General features: G+C 45.2%; 1 protein-coding gene across 1 annotated transcript; it reads left to right on the top strand.

Moving 5' to 3' along the window:
• The first annotated feature begins 5716 nt into the window (after positions 1 to 5716).
• Positions 5717 to 24447, top strand: LOC110259371 (uncharacterized). The gene is made up of 4 exons (XM_021084172.2): positions 5717 to 5883; positions 20945 to 21071; positions 21498 to 21681; positions 22430 to 24447. Exons 1-4 carry the CDS (start codon positions 5881 to 5883, stop codon positions 24009 to 24011), a joined length of 1896 nt encoding a protein of 631 aa, XP_020939831.1. The 5' UTR covers positions 5717 to 5880; the 3' UTR covers positions 24012 to 24447.

Here is a 24447-nt window from a genome sequence, read left to right as displayed (position 1 = left end):
TTAACACAGTAATTTCTTTGTTGAAATGGAGTTCCTACTGTGGCTCAGCAGGTTAAGAACCTGGCTACTATCCATGAGGATGTGGGTTCGCTCCCTGGCCTCGCTCAGTGGGTTAAGGATTTGGCATTGCTGTAAACTGCAGTCAAACGTAGGGAATGTGGCTCAGATTTGATGTTGCTGTGGCTGTGATGTAGGCTGGCAGCTGCAGCTCCAATTCCACCCCTAGCCTGGGAACTTCCATATGCTGCAGATGTGGCCCTAGAAAGAAAGAAAGAAAGAAAGGAAGGAAGGAAGGAAGGAAGTATTGTTTCAACTTTTTGTTTCAGTAATCAGTTTTCATATTTTTCTTACTCCTTCTGCCCCTGTTGGTCACTTAGCTAGGTCCTGAGTTGTCTCACACACTACTTGTCACAGTACCATGGCCATGCAGAACATATGCTAAGACAGAAGGTGCTTTGGCTGGGAAGTGAAAAGCAAAGAGTGCCAAGTATTTTATGTAATTATATCTAGTGAAGTCAAAACACATATGTAAATGGGGAAAGGCCAGAAATGTGGAGAAATGAACAGAGTTTCCTCGACAGGGTCATCTGATTATGTGTGGTTTTCTGCCTGCTGCCATTTCACTTGGTACTTCTGGGATCATTTTCACAATAAGAAACAGAGGAGCCCAAGGGATTTCAAGTTTCATCAATTAGTTGAGGAGGACTGTGGACACTGAGATGGTAAGGATACAATGCAGTAGGTCTTGGGACGTGGAGAGGTGAAATGACCTTGGGAAAAGCCTACTGTGAGATGTACTTGCCAGAGTGTGGATGTGTGTCATCATTACCAACATTTATGGGGTGTTTACTATAATTCCAACACCAGTCTAGCCTCTGTATGTGTTTCCTCATTTTACCTTTTCAACAAACCCCAGGAGATAGGGGTTTTTACAGAAGGGGACACAGAAATAAGGTATCTTGGAGTTCCCGTCGTGGCGCAGTGGTTAACGAATCCGACTAGGAACCGTGAGGTTGCGGGTTCGGTCCCTGCCCTTGCTCAGTGGGTTAACAGTCCGGCGTTGCTGTGAGCTGTGGTGTAGGTTGCAGACGCGGCTCGGATCCTGCGTTGCTGTGGCTCTGGCGTAGGCCGGTGGCTACAGCTCCGATTCAACCCCTAGCCTGGGAACCTCCATATGCCGCGGGAGCGGCCCAAGAAATAGCAACAACAACAACAACAAAAGACAAAAAAAGACAAAAGACAAAAAAAAAAAAAAAAAAAAAGAAAGAAATAAGGTATCTTACCCAAATTCAGCCAACCAGAAAGTAGGGGGATCTGTATTTGAACTTGAGCAACCTATACCAGGCCACTGCCACATTTATAAGTAAGGATATAAGGTGTTTTCCAAACTGTCCCTTGAAAGTCACCACTGGAGTTCCCACTGTGGCTCAGCAGCAATGAACCCGACTAGTATCCATGAGGACTCGGGTTGGATCCCTGGCCTTGCTCAGTGGGTTAAGGATCCATCATTGCTGCAAGCCGAGGCATAGGTTGCAGATATGGCTTGGAACTGGCGCTGCTGTGGCTGTGGCATAGGCTGGCAGCTCTGATTGGACCCCTAGCCCAGGAACTTCCATATGCCACGGTGTGGCAAAAAAAAAAAAAAAAAAGAAGAAGAAAAGGGATTCTCTAAACTTCTGGGTGTTTAATATCCTTCTCCTCCTTTTTTTTTTTCCCCATGATGGAGGTATGTGGAAGTCCTAGGGATCAAACCCATGCCACAGGAAGTTCCTTTTTGGCTCAGTGGGTTAAGGATCCAGCGTGTTCACTGCTGTGGGTCTAGTTATAACTGTGGCGCTGGTTGAATGCCTGGCCCATGGGAACTTCCAGTTGCCCTGGGTGAGGCCAAAAAGGCAAAAACAAAAACCTGCACCACAGCAGCAACCTGAGACTCAGCAGTAACAATGCTGGATTGTTAACCCAGTGAGCCACCAGGGAACTCCTGCAACACAATTTCTAGTCAGAACATCATCTGTTCAAAAAAAGTGCTATATTTCAAACACAAAGATGCAAAGATGTTCTATGAGCATCATCAGGTCACTCCGAGATGTACTGAGTGGGAGCAGAGCTGTGTTGAAGGAGCACATGGCAAGTTCAAATTTTCCTTGTGAAAGAAGTTGAGAATAGGAGTTATGTGTACCACTTACTAAGCTATTGTCTCTCTGCTTCAGACCCACTATAGGAGTTTCCTGCTGCTGCTATGACAAATGACCACATATTTAGTGACTGGAAAAAGCTAGGTTGGTTTTTTTTTTTTTCTTAAAGTATAGTTGATTTACAATGTTGTGCCAATTTGTACTATACAGAAAAGTGACCCAGGCATACATATATATATACCTTCCCTTCCTTCCTTTCCTCCCTCCCTCCCTCCTGCCTTCTTTTTCTTTTTGTCTTTTAGGGCCACACCCATGGCATATGGAGGTTCCCAGGCTAGGGGTTGAATTAGAGCTGTAGCCGCCAGCCTACGGCACAGTCACAGCAATGCCAGATCTGAGCTAGGTCTGTGACCTACACCACAGCTCATGGCAATGCCATGAGTGAGGCCAGGGACTCAATGGCATTTTGCTCAATGGCAATGCCCACTGAGTGAGGCCAGGGACTGAACCTGCGTCCTCATGGATGCTAGTCGGATTTGTTTCTGCTGAGCCATGACGGAAACTCCTTCTTTTTTTCTTTTTAAGGCTGTACCTGTGGCATATGGAAGTTCCCAAGTTAGGGGTCAAATTGGAGCTGTAGCTGCCAGCCTACACCACAGCCACAGAAACACTGGATCCAAGCCGCATCTGCAACCTAGCCACACCTTGCAGCAACTTGAGATCCTTAATTCACTAAGAGAGGCCAGGGATCAAACCTGCATCCTCACAGACCGTGGTGGGTTCTTAACCCACTGAGCCACAGCGGGAACTCCTATACATTCCCTTTGTCATATTATTTTACATCATGGTCTATCCCAAGAGACTGGGTATAGTTCCCTGTGCTGTACAGTAGGGCCTCATTGCTTATATATTTAAGTGGTAATAGTTTGCATTTGCTAACCTCAAACTCCCCATCCACAGCTAGTTTATCCTTATCAGAGTCCTGGAGGTCAGAAGCCCATGTTCAAGGTATGGGCAGGACTGGTTCCTCTGGAGGCTCCAGCAGAGTTTGTTCACACCTTTTCCAGCTCTGGAGGTACCACATCCCTAGCTCGAGACCCCTTCCTCCATCCTCACAACCAGGGGGTCAGCATTTCCCATCTCTCTGCCTTTGACCCTCCTGCCTCCCTCTTGGGAGGATCTTGTGATGACACTGGGTTCCCAGGGAATCCAGGACCATCCCCATCTCAGGGGCCTTCACCGAATTCCACCTGCAAAGTCTCTTTAGACATTCATGAGTTCCAGTAATTAGGATGTGGATATCTTTGGGAACTTTTATCTGCTGGCCGCAGCTATCATTCAATACTTTGCTTCGTGATATGAGTAGAAATGTTGCAAACCATGATTCTGCTTTGCCAGCAGCTTGTGCTGATTGGAGGGAGGATGGAAGACAGGAGGAGAGGGATTGGAGGATGTCTCTGTTACCTTGGTGCTTGAATAACATCCCTGCGTGGCCTCAACACCTTGCCTCGCCCTCCCCTCCCTCAGAAAGCCACATGCTACTCTGCTCTCGTGGCAATGGATGTTTTGTGGAGGTCAGAAACCAGTCTCCATTTTTCCACCTTAAGAAATGAAATGACATTCTTTATGTGTGATGCTCACAAGATAGATCTCTGAGTACATAATGGCAACAGGCAGGAGTGCTTGAGGTCTATGACAGGACCCAGTCTTAGGCAGACCTCGAAATTCCATGCTGATTTATTGAAACTTGGCATTCATTATTAATATCTATCTATCTATCTAATTTTTTTTGCTTTTTATGGTTGCCCCTGCAGCATATGGAGGTTCCCAGGCTAGGGGTCAAATCGGAGCTGCAGCCACTAGCCTACACCACAGCCACAGCAATGCCAGATCTGAGCTGCATTTGCAACCTACACCACAGCTCACGGCAATACTGGATCCTTAACCCACTGAGCAAGGCCAGGGATTGAACCTGCATTCTTGTGAATGCTAGTCAGATTGGTTTCTGCTGAGCCACGATGGGAACTCCCATATTTTTAAAAGTATATATTTTTTAATAGTTTATAAAGCCAGCAAGTAATTTATTTTTGCCTTGATTTTTTTTTTTTTTCTTTTTTGGCTGCACCCATGGCATATGGAAATTCCCAAGCCAGGGATCGAATCTGAGTGGAACCTGTGATCTATGTCACAGCTGCAGCAATGCTGGGTGCCATAGTAGAAATTCCATTGCTTTTTACATGTTAATCAAACACATTTTTATGAAAGCACCTAAACATTTTTGGAAACATTAAAAAAGCATTTCTTTCTTTCTTTTTTTTTTTTTGGCTGTGCCCGGGGCGGGGATCAAACCCACAGCACAGCTGTAAGCAAAGCCATAACAGTGACAACACTGGATTCTTAACCCACTGAGCCAGGAGGGAACTCTAAAAAAGAAATGTAAAAAATTCTGTAATTAAAATGACAAGTGCTAGCAGAGTTTGGGCGTCCACTTAATGTCAAGTGAGAGAATGTTTTCTAAGAGAAGCAGGCATATTAAATATATTTGGTGTTTGGCCCCCATCTATTAAGAGTATTAAGAATTTTCAGGTCCATTCCAAATTTATATAAGCTTTTTTGTTGTTTGATATCAGTTAATAGAGGAATTCAGTTGCCTCTGGGATATCACCGCTTTTTAGAAAAATAAAACCTTTAAAAATATGGTGACAAAATAGATAAAAAAATTAACCATCTTAATTTTAAAATATACATTTCAGTGGCATTAAGTACATTCATATTGTTATGCACTATGAGACCCTTTTCATTTTGAAAATTCTCTGGCTAAAAACCTGATCAAACATAAATTTCTTTGCAGCATAAAACGCACACCTGAGGACTCTGACATCTCACACCTGTGGCTGTGATGACACTAGTTCAGCAGAGAGGCTGGGGTCTCAGATCCACCTCCCACAGGGGGAAAAAGTCCCCAGGGCAGAGTTGCTGATCCCTAGTCCCAGCAGTCGGGGCGCTGCCTTCTCGTGTCAAGGTTACAAGTCAAGAATCGAGCTAGGCCGGACTTGCCGACAGTGACATCACGAGCATCTTCGTTCTTAATCGAAGGGCACGTTTCCACGGTGACCTCACCCACATGGCTGACTCCTGACCCCGGAGGTCACCAGGTCACTCCACCACCCCCTACCCCTCGTCCCGTTCAGTCCCGGCACGGAACAGGAACAGAGGGTGCTTCACGTGCAAAGTGAATCAGGACTCCCCGTTCCTGAGGACTCAGGGCTGGTGGCCAAGGGGCAGGTTCTGCGCCGAGCTATCTCTGGGGTTACGGGTCGGCAATAGATCCATGAGGCCAGTCACTCAATGATCAGAAGGCGTGCCTGCGGCGCAATCTGGCAAAAAAAAACACAAAAAACCGGGCGGGGCTCGGAGAACTGTCCAATTGGGGGCGCTAGGGGAGGGTCTCGGGAAACTGTGCAATCAGAGCCCCCGGCAGTAGTAATGCTCGAGGTCCTGCCCAATCAGGTCAGCGGGACGCGGAGCAGCTTCTACTCAGGAGCCCGGTGGTTGTTGAGTGCCAAGAAGACCATCCAATCAGAGCTGGGGCCGGGAGCGCTTCCAGTCCAGGTGCAGGTCGTTTTCGGCCGGTCGTGGCGCTCTTGCGCACCTGCCCCGCGGGGCCTCAGGTGTTTGTTCCCCATCGCTCTCACCTGCCCAGGCCCTAGGGAGGACGCCCGGGAGATCCTGGAGCAAGGCGGAGATGGTGAGTGCGTGAGGTCGGGGCTTGAGACTAGGAGGGGCTGGGTCGAACCGGCCAGAACTGGCTAGAAGCGGTTGCGGGTGGGGTCCCAGCGTCCCGTCCAGTTTCTGCGCGGGAGTCTGGGGTCTCAGGACTGCCTGGGTGGCCCAGATGCGCACAACCGCCCTCTGCTTGGGGATCTGGGAACCTCAGCCCCTGGTCGTTTCCTCCCTGCCTGCAGCCTGCGGGGGCGGGTGAGGAGTCTGCGGGGACCTACTTGGGGGCCCTGCGCTGGTAAGGGTCTCCTGGTATGCCCTAGGTCCTGAGTGACTCCCATCCCAGTTCTCATTCCCTAGAGGGACACGACTGGTCGATTAACCAGATGCCGGTGCTGAGGAGGAAAGACAGAAATGTTTCCTGCCCCCGGGGTCTCACAGGTGAAGGGAGAAAAACAAAGGTCAAAGGAAGCCCACCCTGGGGTAAGGCAGCACGCCTCACCGTCCCCCCTTCCTCAGCAAAATGCACTGGCTACAGCCAGTGTCCTTTGTTCAGCGAGCACTTCAGGGAGTAGTGGGGGAGGGGTGCTCCACGTGGTAGCGTGACTGCACCTGACCCTTGTAGTTATTAACACAGACCTTTGTGTTCCAGTTCAACACTGCCCCTTCCTGGGTTTGTCACCTTGAAAAGATGTATTCACTTACTGGAACCTCAGCTTTCCAGCAGATGTAAAATACATTTAATTAATACAGCAGGGGAGTTCCCGTCGTGGCGCAGTGGTTAACGAATCTGACTAGGAACCATGAGGTTGCGGGTTCGGTCCCTGCCCTTGCTCAGTGGGTTAACGATCCGGCGTTGCCGTGAGCTGTGGTGTAGGTTGCAGACGCGGCTCGGATCCCGCGTTGCTGTGGCTCTGGCGTAGGCCGGTGGCTACAGCTCCGATTCAACCCCTAGCCTGGGAACCTCCATATGCCGTGGGAGCGGCCCAAGAAATAGCAACAACAACAACAACAACAAAAAAAAGACAAAAAGACAAAAAAAAAAAAAAAAAAATACAGCAGGAAACAGTATTTTCAAAAGAATGAGTTTCAGAAGAAAAAGTCTTACATTCCACTTGTTAAACATTCATTTAAAATCTCCCCCAGTCTGCAGTAAGTTTCTCAAGACTGTTCCTATGGATGATAAACAGAATTCCAGGACTTAGCCTCCAGAATTCTGGGGGGAAAGCATGTCAAAGAAATAGAGAAATTCTCCTTTCCTGTACAGCTGCAGAGAAGTGAATATAGTGCCACAAAGCGTGGTAGGTGAAATTGGTGAGTGTTAAAGATTCACCAGAAATATCAGTGACTTAATTTGTGACAGTAGATAATAACTGTTGTTTCTTATTATCTGCAATACAGTTTGCTTAAATCTGCAGTAAGTTGATAGTTGTCCATGGAAGAGGTGGAAATACAAGCTTCCTGATAACCACTGGTTGTTCTCTGTATTTTTGCGTCACTAGTTTATTTTTGAGATTCCATATACAAGTGATATCATACAGTATTTGTCTTTGGCTTGTTTTACTTAGCATAATGCCAAGTCCATTGATGTTGTTGCAAATGGCATCATTTTATTCTCTTTTATGGCTGAGTAGTATTCCATTGTGTACATGTACCACATCTTCTTTATCTGTTCATCTGTTGATGGACACTTAGGTTGCTTCCATGTCTTGGCAGTTGTAAATAGTGCTGCAGGGAACATTTGGGTGCAGGTATCTTTTTTTTTTCCTTTCTTTTTTGGCGGCATATGGAGTTCCTGGGTCAAGGATCAGATCTGAGCTGCAGCCTAAGCCAAAGCTGTGGCAACACTGGATCCTTAACCCACTGTGCTGGGCCAGGGATGGAACATGTGTCCCAGCGCTCCCAAGATGGGGCCCATTCTGTTGTGCCATAGCAGGAACTCTGTGCAGGTTATCTCTTTGAATTAGTGTTGCTGTTTTTTTTTTTTTTTTTTTTTTTTCCAGATATATACCTGTTTGTCCTGTGCCATGTATTGAAGTATCTGTCATTTCTGCCTGCCTCCAAGTGGCTGCCCTGTCGTGAATCAGGTCTCTCATAAACACAGGCCTGCCTGGGGCTCTGTTCCTTTCTGTAGACCTAGGTCCATTGTGTCAGGAATGCTCTTGCCTTAAAATCCTTGCTGTGTGTGGCTATAAATAAATTAAATCATGTCACAGGCCAGTGGGTTTCCATTCCTCTGAGAGTCTAAGACACGGCAAAATCTAGTCTTCTGTGGACTTTAATTCATGCCTCTTGTAAGGTCGAATACAAGTGAAAAATAATAGGCTTAATTCTCCTTGTTGAAAATAAGGGAAGAGGAGTTCCCGTCGTGGCGCAGAGGTTAACGAATCCGACGAGGAACCATGAGGTTGCGGGTTCAGTCCCTGGCCCCTGCTCAGTGGGTTAAGGATCCAGCGTTGCCGTGAGCTGTGGTGTAGGTCACAGATGTGGCTCGGATCTGGTGTTGCTGTGGCTGTGGTGTAGGCTGGCAGCTACAGCTCCAATTAGATCCCTAGCCTGGGAACCTCCATATCCTGAGGTTGCAGGCTGAAAAGACAAAAAGAAAAAAAAAAATAAGGGAAGAGACTTCCTCTTGTTTCCTGTTTTTAGAGCATTTAGAGAACTTGTTAAATTCTTTGTGCTGTTTCTTTGACATGCATGTAAATCTTTCTAAAAGCTAAATAAACTTTTGGCACCTTTAGTACCCAGGAATGCCTTTCTCAAGGACCTTGACCTGTCTTTTTGAAATGTCATCACCCAGGAAGATAGAGCCCCCATAACCCAGTTTCTGCGGAAGGGTAGGAGCCTAAGTTGGGCGGATGCCTCTTGTCATAAAGAAGTTAATTTTTCCTTTGGATAAAGGCAATTAGCTAACACAGGTGGTCACCCCAACTAAATAAATTTAGGAAGAATTATGGGTAACAAATGGTGCTATCAAGTCCTCTTACCTGACTAGCTTTGTTCGAGAACAGATATGCAAAGGGTTGATCTGCCTGGTTCTATGAAGAGTGAGGTGTCTTACAGTCCTTGTAATCTCTTAGATTGTAATAAGTATCACATTCTGGCTTAATGCTGATTCGATAATGGAATTGTTTTCTTTCTCTTCTAAAAAAAATCCTTGTTGTGTGATGGGCATGTTCCCATCTGGTTCTGCAGAATATTTTGGCTGTTTTTGAACATTTGTTCTTAATAGGTTTGTGAAGTTAGTATGTCAAGTCCTAAAAAACATACCTGGTTTGGGAATTTAATGAATTTTGTAAAGACTATAGGTCATCTTGGGGAGTTTGATATTGAGGTCTTTTTAAGAACATGTGCCATCCTTTCATTTATTTCATTTTGCTTTGTTATTATTCTGGATTTTTATTTTTTGTCTTTCTAGGGCCGTACCCACGGCATATGGAAGTTCCCAGGCTAGGAGTCACATCAGAGCTGTGGCTGCTGGCCTATACCACAGCCACAGCAACACCAGATATGAGCCTCTCTAGTCTGTGACCTACATCACAGTTCATGGCAATATCAGGTCCTTAACCCACTGAGTGAAGTTACGGATCAAACCCAAGTCCTCATGGGTACTAGTTGGGTTTGTTTCTGCTGAGCCACAATGGCAATTGCCTGAAATTTATTTTTATATTGAGTTTTATCCTGGAATCTTTTTCAGAATCTTTTCTGTGATCATATTTTTGTCCTGTTGGTTTCCTACATGTACAGCTGTTTGAGTTAAGCATTAAAACCAGTATTTCTGGAGTTCCTGCTCTGGCACAGTGGGTTAAGAATCTGGCTGCGGGGAGTTCCCGTTGTGACTCAGTGGTTAACGAATCTGACTAGGAACCATGAGGTTGCAGGTTCGATCCCTGGCCTTGCTCAGTGGGTTAAGGATCTGGTGTTGCCGTGAGCTGTGGTGTGGGTTGCAGACGTGTCTCGGATCCTGCGTTGCTGTGGCTCTGGTGTAGGCCAGTAGCTACAGCTCTAATTAGACCCCTAGCCTGGGAACCTCCATATGCTGCAGGAGCATCACTAGGAAAGGCAAAAAGACAAAAACAAAAAACAAACAAACAAAAAACAAAAAAGAATCTGGCTGCAGTGGCTTGGGTTGCTGTGGAGATGTGGGTTCAATGCCTGGCACAGTGGATTTAAAGAATCTGGTGTTGCTGCAGCTGCCGTGTCTGTCACAGCAATGGGTTGGATTCAGTCCCTGGCCTTGGAGCTTCCATATGCCGCAGATGCAGCCATTAACAAAATGGCAAGGGTTTTGTTTTCTGTATTGCACATTTGTTCATTTTCTGGATTGGAGAGCTAGTATAATGTTGACTAATAGTGGGAGCAGGAGTTCCCATTGTGGCACAGCGGAATGGAATCCGACTAGTATCCATGAGGATACAAGTTTGATCCCTGGCCTCGCTTAGTGTGTTAAGGATCAACAATGCCATGAGCTGTGGTGTAGGTTGCAGACATGGCTGGGATCCCATGTTGCTGTGACTGTGACATAGGCCAGCAGCTGTAGCTCTGATTTGACCCCTAGCCTGGGAACTTCCATATGCCATGTGTTTGGCCATGAAAAAGAAAGAAAAAGGAAAAAAAAAAAGTGAGATCAACTGGCCATACTTCATTTGTACATAATTGTCTTAGAGAAAACACTGAACTTTTACTGTTTATATATTCCTTGTTCTTTTTTGAATATTCTTTTATAAATTTTCCGTTATTTGGTCATGCACATTATCATATATCTCCCAATGGTAGGAGTTTTTTTACTATATGACTACTGAATATTATAAAATGCCTTTCAGCAACTCTGAGATAATTATAGGTAAATCGTATGAGTCGACTTTAGAGTTTTCTATTGTATGATACAACATCAGTGTGAGAAAGTGCACATGATGTATGTACAATTGATGGCAATATTAAAAAAAACCCTTTGTGTAATGAAACTCAGCCCTAAATGTAGAACAAGCTTTTATGCCAGATCTGAAATGAACCCCAGCCCCCTCCCCCTCCAAATATAACCGATATGTTGAATATACTAAATTATGTGAATGTATGTATAATTATGCATGTATATAATTGTATATTCATATATATTTTATATTATTATTTTTTTCTTTTTATGATTGCACCTACGGCATATGGAAGTTCCCAGGCTAGGGGTGAATGGGAGCTGCAGCTAAGGCCTACAACACAGCCATGGCAACACTAGATCTGAGCTGCATCTGTGACCTACACTGCAGCTTGTGGCAGTGCCAGATCCTTAACTCACTGAGTGAGGCCAGGGATTGAACATGCATCCTCACAGACACTGTGTTTTGTCCTTAACCCTCAGAGCTGCAACGGGAACTCCTACATATATATTTTAGATTTTTAGGTATCATTTTGCAGTCTTAGCTCAAATGATTATTTTACTGTTGTCCTTTACTCTGCCCTGCAGCCATTCATTCCAGTATATGTGTATTGATATCAGCATATACACACACACAAACACCTGAAAAATCTCTCTCTCTGTATATATATATATATATATGTATCTCCCACTCCATATCCCTTCACTCTGCCGCATTTTCCTCAGTACTTATATTTAATTTGTTTGTTTTCCTCCAAAACAATTTAAGATCCATATTGTTCAGAAGTTTTGTTTGCTTAGTGCTGTAGTCCTAGTGCCTGCAAGATCTATAACCTAAATAAATTTTCCTAAATGAAATAGCCAGGTGTTAGCTCTCCAAAGTATTCTTGCCTGAGACACAGAGCTTGGCCTCTCCCTAGTGCCCGGGAGAAGACAAGCTTATCTCCTCATCACAGTGGGAGATATCACACACTAGGGGAACAACTGTGAGTGTGTGAAGGAAGGGCAGGTGTGCCAAGATGGTGTGATGTCATCACTGTTCTTCATTGCCTCTGCTGTGGACTACTTTTAATAATGTCTGCCTCACAGAGTTACTATAAGGACATATGAGCTAATGTGTGTGAAGCTCCCTGTAAGTCTTTCTCTGTAACCAGGGTGCTCAGTGGCACATTTAAAAAATGAACATTGTAAAGAGTGTTACAGGTATTTGATGGTTTCAAGCTAGGTATGTTGAGAGTCCCTGTTGTAGTCAGCTGGGACACCGTAGTAAAAATCCCCCAGTCCGGGTGGCTTATACGCAGTGGACATTTATCCTCACAGTTCTGGAGGCTGGAAGTCCATGACCAAGGCACCAGCAGATTCAGTGTTAGGTCAGGGCCTACTTCATAGGTGGCCCTCTTCTTGATGGGTCCACACCCAGCAGAAGGGTCAGGGAGCTCTCTGGGGTCCTTTTTTTTTTTTTTTTTTTTTTACTTTTTTCAATTCGATTTTAATTTTATATTGGAGTATAGTCAGTTTATAATGTTGTGTTAGCTTCAGGTGTACTGCATAGTGAATCAGTCATACGTAGACATATATCCATTCTTTTTCAGCTTCTTTTCCCATGTAGTTTATTACAGAATATTGAGTAGAGTTCCCTGTGCTATACAGTATGTCCTTGCTGATTATTTAATCTTTTTTTTTTTTTAATTTTTTTGTCTTTTGTTCTTTTAGGGCTGCACCCACAGCATATGGAGGTTCCCAGGCTAGGGGTTTAATTGGAGCTGTTGCCTCCGGCCTCCACCAGAGCCACAGCAATGCCAGATCCGAGCCACGTCTGTGACCTACACCACAACTCACGGCAATGCCAGATACTTAATCCACTGAGCAAGGCCGGGGATCAAACCCACAACTTCATGGTTCCTAGTCGGATTCATTTCCACTGTGCCACGACGGGAACACCCTTGATTATTTTATATGTAGTAATATATATATATTAATCCCCAACTCCTAATTTATTCCTCACCCCCATTTTTTCTCTACGGTAACAGTAAGTTTGCTTTCTGAGTCTGTTTCTGTTTTGTAAATAGGTTCATGTGTATTATTATTATTATTATTTGCCACACCCACAGCATGCAGAAGTTCCTGGGCCAGTGATCAAACCCATACCACAGCAGTGACCCAAGTCATATCAGTGACAGTACCGGATCTTAACTATTAGGGCACCAGGGAATGCCAATGTATCATTATTTTAGATTCCACGTATGTGATATCATATGGTTTTTGTCTTTCTGTGTCTGGCTTTCTTCACTTAGTATGATAGTCTCTAGGTCCCTCCATGTTGCTGCTAATGACATTATTTCATTCCTTTTTATGGCTGAATGGTATTCCATTGTATATATGTTCCACATCTTAATCCATTCATCTATGGACATTTAGGCTGTTTGCATGTCTCAGCTATTGTGAATAGTGCTGCAGTGAATATAGGGGTGCATGTATCTTTTCCAGTTACGGTTTTCTCTGGGTAGATGCCCAGGAGTGGATTGCAGGATTGTCTTGTAGTTCTGCATTTAGTCTTTTAAGGAACCTCCATACAACTCCATTGTTGTTGTACCAATTTACATTCCCACCAACAGTGTAGGAGGGTTCCCTTTTTTCCACACCCTCTCCAACATTGATTGTTTGTAGACTTTTTTGATGATGGCCATTCTAACTGATGTGAGGTGATACCTCATTGCAGTTTTGATTTGCATTTCTTTAATAATTAGGGATGTTGAGCATTTTTTCCTGTGCTTTTTGGCCATCTGTATGTCTTTGGAGAAACCTCTTATTTAGCTCTTCTGCCCATTTTTCAACTGAATTGTTTTTTTTTGTTTTGTTTTGTTTTTTTCTTTCTAAGAGTTTTATAGTATCCGGTCTTACATTTAGGTCTTTAATCCATTTTGAATTTATATTTGTGTATGGTGTTAGAGAATGTTCTAATTTCTTTCTTTTACATGTAACCATACACTTTTCCAGCACTGCTTGTTCTGGGGTCTTTTTTTGCCCATGCCTGTGGCACATGGAAGTTCCTGGGTCAAGGATCAAACCCATGCCATGGTAGTGATAATGCTGGATCCTTAACCCACTGAGCCACCAGGGAACTCCTCTGGGGTCTTTTGTATAAGGGCACTAATCATTCCTAGACACCCTCAAAAGGCCCCATCTCCGAACACTATCTCATTGGGAATCAGATTGTAACATGAGTTTGGGGGGAGGGCACAAACCCTCAGTCTGTAGCAGTCCCCAAGCCCACCCTAGGTTTGGGGGTTCACCAGGAGGCCTCCCAGGCTTCAGTGAGTAGTTATGTTTGGGGCTGTGATTTCTGTCCCTAAGAACAAAGTGAATTCAACAGAGAGAAAGGTGCCCAGGCAGATTACGAAGAGACCAGGTGCAGAATGCTGAGGGTCCCCTCCTGCAAAATCATGCAGGCAAGCTTCATTCCTCCAGCAGCCCTGGTGACAGCACAGATGAAGTGCTCTGTTAGCAGGGTTTTATGGGGGGGCTGGTCATGTAGATGTCCCCTGATGAGCCAGAACCAAGATTCCAGAGGCCTAGAAGGACGACTTGGCCTTGAGCATAAACTGTATTATTTGCATAAAAAAGGTAGAGGAACCACTGCTGTCAGAGAGGTGAGACCTCTCCCCAAATCTGAGTTCCAGACACCAAGGGGGACCTGCCTCTCATATGGGGCTTTATAAGGAGAGGGACTTTACACCCAGGCTTCTCTGTGCTGTCAGTCCCCTCGGCCTTTGGACGGACATCTTCCCAGCAAATTTATTATCAGTAGGACTATAGCAGTGGAGGGAGACCAACCTGCAGTATCTATTTCCCTTCCGCCCTTTGGGGTCCTGGACAAAGCCAGTTCAAATAAGTCCCATTAACCATGGGGAGCTTAGAAAGCTACTTGGCTACAGGCTCAAGAGTTCTGCATAGCGCGTGCGTACCTACATGAGTATGTGTGTACCCTGTACTCTCTTCCCTGGTCTCGGGTTATCAGTTCCCAGACAGCACAGCTCAAGCAGGAAGCTTGATCACCTGAGTGCCTCCCAGGGATGTGACAGTGTCCAGATGGGTTGCATACCTGAGAAGAGCAGCAGAAGGCACAAGTGGTCCTGGGCGGGGCAGAGCCTACGGTGGGCGGGGTCAGTGCGGGGCAGCTGGGCTGATAGCTGCGGTAGAGTGGGGGCACCGTTGCTTCAGTTTTGTTACCCACATGCTCTAGTTGATGGACCTAAGCCTGTGGACGGCCTTCAAGGCCATCTGCCTGGAAAGCGACAGTTCTGAAGTTCAGCCATTGCCTGACTGCAGGTCCCATCGCAGATCATGCCCTCTCTCGGGTGACTGTAAGGGAGTCAAAGGTGGCCAGCCTCTGTGAGGTTTCCCTAGTTAGGGACAAGTGCTCCTCGTGGTGGGGTTGGATGCCTGCCCTCAGGTCAGCACAGCCTGGGAGACCTGAGCAGCCCAGTGGGCACACTGTTGGGTTTGAACCTACAGTCAAGTTCAGGCAGTTAGGATTTGAGTTTAGAATTCTGTAAAACCTAAGGGGCTTCCCACAGCAGCAAAGCCCAAACCCTGCCAGGTCAGACAGCTGTGTTCTCAGAGCAAGTAGCAGCTCTGAGATGGTCCCAAGCCTTTTTGTCTGTCTGCCTTAGAGCCCAGCTGAACCTCTGCTGGTCAGTGGGCAGCCTCTGAGGGTCATCGTAAGAGTCTGCCTGCAAACTGAACACTTTTACCTAAAATTCCAAAAGTAGGGAGCTCCTATTGTGGCACAGTGGTGACGAATCCGACTAGTATCCATGAGGTCTTGGGTTCAGTCCCTGGCCTTGCTTAGTGGGTTAAGGATCCAGCACCGCCATGAGCTGTAGTATAGATTGCAGGCACAGCTTGGATCTGGCGTAGCTGTAGCTGTGGAGCGGGCGACAGCTACAGCTCTGATTTGACCTCTAGCCTAGGAACTTCCATATGCCTTGGGTATGGCCCTAAAAAGCTAAAATAAATAAATAAATAAATAAAATTATTAAAGTAGATCTCTACTTGGAGATGGGCTGTGTTGGAGTTCTAGCTCTGGTGCAGTGGGATCGGGAGCATCCCTGCAGCACCAGGATATAGTTTCAATATCCAGCCTGGTACGGTGGGTTAAAGGATCCAGCGTTGCTGCGGCTGTGGTAAAGGTTGCAACTCCAACTTTGATCTGGTCCCTGGCCAAGGAACTCCATATGCTCTGGGGTGGCTGAAAAAGAAAGAAAAAAAAGGGAGAGAGGTTGCTTGCCTTTTCATTTTGTTTCCCTCTTTTTTTGAACCACCAGTAGGTAAAAGTCAGTAAAAAACCATTTATGGGAGTTCCTGTCGTGGCGCAATGGTTAATGAATCCGACTAGGAACCATGAGGTTGCAGGTTCGTCCCTGGCCTTGCTCAGTGAGTTGGGGATCTGGTGTTGGGGATCGTGAGCTGTGGTGTAGGTTGCAGACCCAGCTCGGATCCCACGTTGCTGTGGCTCTGGCATAGGCCAGTGGCTACAGCTCCGATTCGACCCCTAGCCTCCATATGCCGCGGGAAGTGGCCCTAGAAAAGGCAAAAAGACAAAAAAAAAAAAAAAAAGAAAACCATTTATGGAGAACTAAACTTGTTTCTAATACTTAGAGTTCATGGCCAACTCCCGCACCAGATGCAAATAGCGGGGAGGCTGGGTCTCACTTTTTCTTTGCACTCACTGGGATGATCCCTCAGGCATTTACAAAATTACAGATACTGTTTGTATCAGTTTTTATCATACAGTCAGGTGCAATAAGTAGCCATAAAACAAAACCGTTTTAAGTAAAAAAAAAAAATCCCTTCCCCTTTTTTCTCATTGCAGTCAGACCCTGTGTTCTTCTTCAAGGAATGCCATATAAGAAATTACCATAGTGTGGGTGGCTTAGAAATGTGTTTGTTCTGTTTGTTCTCTCACAATTCTGGAGGCTGCAAGTTCCAAATCAAGGTCTTGGTAGGGTCCCTCAGAATCCTCTAGGTTTCCTGGGCCTTCCCTGGTGGTCTGGTGGTTAAGACTTGGTGCTTTCACTGTGGTGGCCTGGGTTTAGTCCCTGGTCTGGGAACAGATCCAACATCAAGCTGCAGTCATATCACTTCTGGTGGCCCCAGGCATTCCTGTGCTTGTGGCAGCATGAGTTGAGCCTCTGCATCTCTCTTCACATCACTGCCTTCCCTATGCACCTCTGTCTTGGCATTTTCCTCCTGTAATAAGGACACCAGTCTCAGGATGAGGGCCCACCCTAATGACCTCATCTTAACTCGATCACATCTGCAAAGATCCTATTTCCAAGTAAGGTCACATTTCTTGGTAAGAGGGTTTAGGATTTCAACATATTTGTGGGGGCAGGACTTCATTTAACCCATAACAAGTCCCTTGTAGTAAGTTCAGTATTTACGGAGGGTGTCACAGCTGCCAGGGAGGATCCTGGCTGGCACAGGTGGGGTTGGGGGTGGGGGAGGGCAGGCGGCTGCAGCTGCCAGCAGACAGGTTGAAGAAAAGGTGGAGTTTCCCATGTAAAGGATTACATTTAAAATAGATAAGCAATGAGGACCTATTGTACAGTACAGGGAACTATGTCCAGTCTCCTGGGATAGACCATGATGGAAAATAATATAAGAAAGGAAATGTATATATATGTATGACTGAGTCACTTTGCTGTACAGCTGAAATTGGCACATTGTAAACCAACTGTACTTTAATAATAAAAAATAAAAAAAAAAAAAGAAAAGCTGGGAGTTCCCATCATGGCGCAGTGGAAACGAATCCTACTAGGAACCATGAGGTTGTGGTTTCCATCCCTGGCCTTGCTCAGTGGGTTGAGGATCCGGCATTGCCATGAGCTGTGGTGTGGGTCGCAGATGTGGCTTGGATCCTGTGTTGCTGTGTCTGGTGTAGGCCAGCAGCTGTAGCTGTGATTGGACCCCTAACCTGGGATCTACTATGTGCTGCCAGTGCAGCCCTAAAAAGCAAAAAAAAAAAAAAAAAGCTGGAGTTTCCCCTTCTGTTTGTTTGAAATTTTGCTTCAGCTCTAGGAACTGATTTAACTTTTCCTCTCCCCATGCAGTGCCATCTTTTAACATGTTTTCCCATGCAAAGCTCGCTTTGGGGAACTTGGCCTTTTCTTCTGCCTGGATGGAGGCGAGAATCAAAGGCATTACCAGCCCTGGACTTTGTTTCCTCACTTGAGCAGCATGACCACAGGCAGCTGGTGTGTCTGGTGAGCCAGCCCACCTGGAGTTGGAACTCTAACTTTTACCTCCATCAACTTCTAACCTTGCAACTGACAGCAGCTCAGCTGCCCTTTCATCCCCCAGGTGACTCCACAGCCACTGGGGCACCAAAGGTTCACCCTCCTCTCCCTCTTCACCCTTCCACTTCCCAGATGGCGCTTCTGCCATATTTTAGTGAGTCAGGGTTGCAAATCCCACGTCTAATGTGTCTGGTGTCCCCAAGACCACTCCTAGGTCCTGTTAGGAGGACCCATGTGACTCAGCTCATAGTTGTATTCACGACCGTGGTTTGTTAAAAAGACACACAGTGAAATCAACAAAGGGAAAAGACACATGAAGAGAAGTTGGAAGGAAAGCAGGTGAAAGCTTTCAAGAGTCCTTTCTCTGGGGAATCATACCTGACATGCCAGATAGCCCCAGCAGTGCATTGTGACAGCATGTCTGTGAGGGAGGCTCATTAGGGACAGTGCCTGGGAGCTTTACTGACAGCTGATACGGTACATGTCAGCATGTATGCCAAGCCCAGATTCTCAGAAGCAAGGAGGTGCTCAGCATTCTCAGTGTTGTCTGCATAATCAGGTTAGAGACGGTAATGAGGGTGATGTGAAACCCTCTAAAACTAAAGTTCCCAGGAGTTCCTGTTGTGGCTCAGAGGTAATGAACCTGACTAGTATCCATGAGGATGCAGGTTCAATCTCTGGCTTCACTCAGTGGACTAAGGGATCAGGTGTTGCCATGAGCTGTGGTGTGGTTGCAGCTGCAGCTCTGATTCAATCTCTAGCCGGAGATCTTCCATATGCTGTAGGTGTGGCCCTAAAAAAAAAAATAATTTAAGGTTCCCAGTCACCAGCCAAGGCCACCCTTGCCAGCAAATGTTACTAAGGATAAAGTTAAGGCTTGCAATATCTATTCCTTAACTGTACACTAGGTAGGAAAACTTATTAGAAGAAACTCTACCGGTAACTGTACTGCAACAACTCACCTGGGTTGTAAGACTCACCTGACTCAGGGAGTTCCTGTTGTTCCTTGTACAATAGGGATATTCCTATTAGGCTTCTGCTCTGTTGAATGGCTACTCAATTCTGGCATCACAATTATTGCATGAGGAGTTCCTGCTGTCACAGCAAGTTAAGGATCCAGTGCTGTCTCTGAAGAGGCTTGAGTTCAGCCCCTGGCCCAGGAACTTCATAGGCTGTGGGTGTGGCCAAATAAAAAAATGGTTGCATGAGAGTGTTTTCTTTCTCCAGCTCTTGGATGTAAGTGGGTTGATGAACTCTCACTTTTTTTTTTTTTTTTTTTTTTTTTTTTTGGTCTTTTTGCCATTTCTTGGGCCGCTCCTGCAGCATATGGAGGTTCCCAGGCTAGGGGTCCAATTGGAGCTGTAGCCACCGGCCTACGCCAGAGCCACAGCAATGTGGGATCCGAGCCGCGTCTGCAACCTACACCACAGCTCACGGCAACACCGGATCGTTAACCCACTGAGCAAGGCCAGGGATCGAACCCGCAACTTCATGGTTCCTGGTCGGATTTGTTAACCACTGCGCCATAACGAGAACTCCTTGATGAACTCTGTTAAAAATGGCTTAAGGGGGAGTTCCCGTCGTGGCGCAGTGGTTAACGAATCTGACTAGGAACCATGAGGTTGCGGGTTCGGTCCCTGCCCTTGCTCAGTGGGTTAACGATCCGGTGTTGCTGTGAGCTGTGGTGTAGGTTGCAGACGCGGCTCGGATCCCACATTGCTGTGGCTCTGGCGTAGGCCGTACAGCTCCGATTCAACCCCTAGCCTGGGAACCTCCATATGCCGAGGGAGCGGCCCAAGAAATAGCAACAACAACAACAACAACAAAAGACAAAAAAAGACAAAAGACAAAAAAAAAAAAAATGGATTAAGGGAGGCATGTACCTCAGTGGTTCCTGTACTCAGGGGTTGGCCTGACATGCCCTTGTGCCCAGCAGGGGAGGGACAGGGACAGGAAGGAAGTTGAGAGTGCAGCCTCTAGGATGGTTTGTAAAGAACCATTGTCTCCTGGAATTTGAGGCAAGGGAGTGTTTCCTTTGTAGGAAGGCACTGTTGAATCCTTTATGTATTTTTAAATTATTTTTATTGAGGTATAGTTGATTTACAATGTTGTGTTTCTGCTGTACAGCAAAGTAATCCAATTACACACACACACACACACACACACACACACACACTCTTTTCTAAAATACTTTTTCTGGAGTTCCCATTGTGCAGCAGAAACAAATCCAACTAGGAACCATGAGGTTGTGGGTTCAGTCCCTGGACTCGCTCACTGGGTTAAGGATCTGGCATTGCCGGCTTCAATAGAAATGTTTCAGTCAGCTAGTTGGACTGTCCCTATGGTCTGGAGTTTTTTAAGACAGTATGACCAGCTGGCCCTTTCAGCAGGTTGGGTTCATACAGGCCCACTGACCTCTCATATTTGATGAAGGGAGGAGAAGGAAAGTTTCCAGTCCTTCACTGTGTTTTTATTACTTAAAATCTCATCCAGGTGACATTGGGCTTCATGTGTTTATGGTGTGAGACAGGAGGAGCTGAAATTGCTTGTATCATGAAGGATTGATGGGTCTTAAAATACAAATATTGTTTCATTGGTATAGCATTTTTTTCATTTCTGCAGTGTGGTCTGAACCCTTTGGTTAGAGAAGAATAAAACTTGAGGTGGTCATAGTAAAAATGTAGAAACTTGTTCTCTTTAGTGTACTAGTGCTGTTAACTCTTTGAAGACATGGGTAAGAGGTGTAGTGAGTAAGTGGTAGATAGACATTAGGTCACCACAGTAAGAGGTGTGACGACTGAGTGGTAGATAGACATTAGGTGACCACAGAATCATGTTTGAAGGTCCTCTGCTTGGGTCCAGTTGCCCAGTGCTGTGAGTCTCATACTTCTCCTGTGCATATCTTGGGTGTTTTTTAGGATTCAGTGGTTTTTGAGGATGTGGCCGTGGACTTCACCCTGGAGGAGTGGGCTTTGCTGGATTCTGCTCAGAGGGAGCTCTACAGAGAAGTGATGCTAGAAAACTTCAGAAACCTGGCCTCAGTGGGTAAGAATGACATCGTTCCTTCACTTAGTCTTTTAGAGACAAGCATTTCTGGCACATCACTATTCCAAGATTTGGAATGCAAAAAGGGAATTTGTTAACAAGACAGACATGGTCCCAGCCATCATAGAACTAGAATCTAATAGTTTCTCTCCATAAGAATGAAAATGTTAAGTGTTAAATTGAATTCTTACTGTAAAGAAAGCTCCCTTAGTATCATTAGTGGATATAAGTTTCATGGGGCCTTCGGGCCAAGTGAGGTCTGTTTTTGAACCTTGTGAGAATTTTATTGTGTTTATTGCAGTGCTTACCATCTTGACCCCTTGTATTTTTTACTGATGAAATCTTGACACAGCTAAACTCCTTGGTGCCTTTTTTGACTAACAAATACCTTCTTTCTTGTAAGTTTAGTTCCATTTTTGCTTTCAGATGATGAAACTCAGTTTAAGGCCATTGGGTCAGTTTCTCAGCAGGATGTTTATGGGAATAAAATATCCAGGAAACATAACATACCAAAGTTCACTGGAAATGATTCCTGGGCCTCTGTCCTAGGAAAAATTTGGGAAGAGCTCAACCTTGAAGATCAGCACACAAACCAGAGGAGACATCCAAGGTAAGTCTCACTCATGAGAGAAGGCAGCATTCCGGGAGAGAATCTTAGTATGTTATGAAGTTTAAAAAGCAAGCAAACAAAACACACATAAGCCTAGATCGAATTTGTTCATTCATTGGGATTTTCATGAAGATTTTTTTTCTTTAAATGTGACATTGATGTTGAGTGTTAGAAACAATCAGCAGGAGAGCCTATGTTTAAGAAACATTGTTTTTGTAATGGTTGTGGTTGAGCTTCTTCCATGTTATTGAGTTCATTCCACTTTAAAAGAAGTCAGATAAGAAAGAAAACCTAGGAGTTCCCGTCGTGGCGCAGTGGTTAACGAATCCAACTAAGAACCATGGGGTTGCGGGTTCGATCCCTGCCCTTGCTCAGTGGGTTAAGGATCCGGCGTTGCCGTGAGCTGTGGTGTAGGTTGCAGACGCGGCTTGGATCCTGCTTTGCTGTGGCTCTGGCATAGGCTGGCAGCTACAGCTCCGATTAGACCCCTAGCCTGGGAAACTCCATATGCCGCGAGAGTGGCCCAAGAAATGGCAAAAAGACAAAAAAGAAAAGAAAAGAAAGAAAGAAAACCTAGTCCCCATGCTATACAGTGGGGGGAAAAATTATGTTGGGGAAATACCAATTAAAAAAAAAAAATCTGCACATTAACTGAAATTGGAGAAAGTCTAATCTTTGTACTTACTGATAAATATTAATAAGTCATTAGTAATCAAACTGCTGATAACATGCTTCTCATTTTTAACAGAAATCATGTGGTGGAGAGACTCTGTGAGAGTAATGGTCAATGTGGGGAAAGCTTCAGTCCAATTCCAGATCTTAATCTGTACCAGAAAATTCTTAATGGAGTAAAATGGTGTGAAGCTCATGCAGATGGAAAAGCCTTCAGGCACCATTTACCCCTCAAGAGTCACCACACTGCTCACACTAGACACAAACCATATCAATGTCAGGAATGTGGGAAGGTCTACAATTGTCGTTCACACCTAAGGAAGCATGTGAGAAGCCACAGTGGAGAGAGAACCTACACCTGTAAATTATGTGGAAAAACCTTTCCTCGTACTTATTCCCTCAACCGGCATATAAGGATTCATACTGCCAAGAAAACCTATAAATGTCAGCAATGTGGGAAAGCCTTCATTGATTTTTCAAGTCTTACTAGTCATGAGAGAACTCACACTGGAGAGAAGCCATATAAATGTAAGGATTGTGGAAAAGCTTTTAGTTATTCCTCAACTTTTCGAAGACATATGATAACACACACTGGAGAGAAGCCCTATAAGTGTACAGAATGTGGGGAAGCCTTTAGCTATTCCTCAACTTTTCGGAGACACATGATATCCCACACTGGGGAGACACCACATAAATGTAAGGAATGTGGGGAAGCTTTCAGTTATTCATCAGCTTTTCGAAGGCACATGATAACACACACTGGAGAGAAACCCTATGAATGTAAACAGTGTGGGAAAACCTTCATTTATCTCCAGTCCTTTCGAAGACATGAAAGGATTCACACCGGAGAGAAGCCCTATGAATGCAAGCAATGTGGAAAAACCTTCATTTATCCCCAGTCATTTCGAAGACACGAAAGGACGCATGGTGGAGAAAAACCCTATGAATGTGACCAGTGTGGGAAGGCATTCAGCCACCCCTCATCCTTTCGGGGACATATGAGAGTGCACACTGGAGAGAAACCTTATCAGTGTGGTCAGTGTGGGAAAACTTTCAACTGGCCCATATCCTTACGAAAACATATGAGGACACATGCTAAAGAGAAACCCTATGAATGTAAACAGTGTGGAAAAGCCTTCAATTTGTCTGCCTGCTTTCGAGAACATGTGAGAATGCAGCCGGGAGACAGATCATATGAGTGCAAGTTATGTGGGAAAGCTTTCTATTGCCACATCTCCTTACAAAAGCACATGAGAAGGCACACTGCAGAGAAACTTTATGAGTGCAAGCAGTGTGGGAAAGCCTTCAGTTGGCCTGAACTTTTGCAACAGCATGTGAGAACACACACTGCCGAGAAACCTTACGAGTGTAAGGAATGTGGTAAAGTCTTCAAATGGCCATCATCTTTACCAATACATATGAGAATGCACACAGGAGAGAAACCATATGAATGTAAGCAGTGTGGGAAGGCCTTCAGTTGTTCCTCCTCCTTAAGAAGGCATGTGAGAACACATGCTACAGGAAACCACTACATATGTAATGTGGGAAATCCTCCTGCAAATGAACTCATGCACAGTGCTTCAGAAAATTCACATCAGGAGAGAGGTCTTATAAAAATTGTAAATCTGCCATTGCCCTTAGGAGTATCTCATCGTTAAAATGTACACATAGGGAGTGTATTTCCAGTTCTTTTGCAAATAAACATTTAATTTTATTTTTATTTTTTATTTTTTTGGTCTTTAGGTCCACACTCATGTCATGTGGAAGTTTCCAGGCTAGGGAATCAGAGCTGCAGCTTCCAGCCTAATCCACAGCCACAGCAGTGCTGGATCTGAGCCTGTCCATGGCCTACATCATAGCTCATGGCAATGCCAGATCCTTAACCTACTGAGCAAGGCCAGGGATCAAACCCACATCCTCGTGGATCCTAGTCAGGATTGTTAACCACTGAGCCACAAAGGGAACTCCCTTTTGCAAATAAACATTTAGATGAAAATTGTCAAAGTACCCTTTTAGCTCTAGTACATAAATTTTGCAGGTAGTGGTTTCCTTCTATTTTAAGAAATAAAACATTTAGCTTTACAGTTCGTTGGA

The sequence above is a fragment of the Sus scrofa genome, chromosome 2 (assembly GCF_054392235.1).
Source record: "Sus scrofa isolate SSC_HxYL_T2T_F1_AM1 chromosome 2, Sscrofa_HxYL_maternal_Yorkshire_Landrace_v2.0, whole genome shotgun sequence".
In the NCBI taxonomy this organism is placed as follows: domain Eukaryota; kingdom Metazoa; phylum Chordata; class Mammalia; order Artiodactyla; family Suidae; genus Sus; species Sus scrofa.
This window is presented reverse-complemented; position numbering and strand designations above follow the sequence as displayed.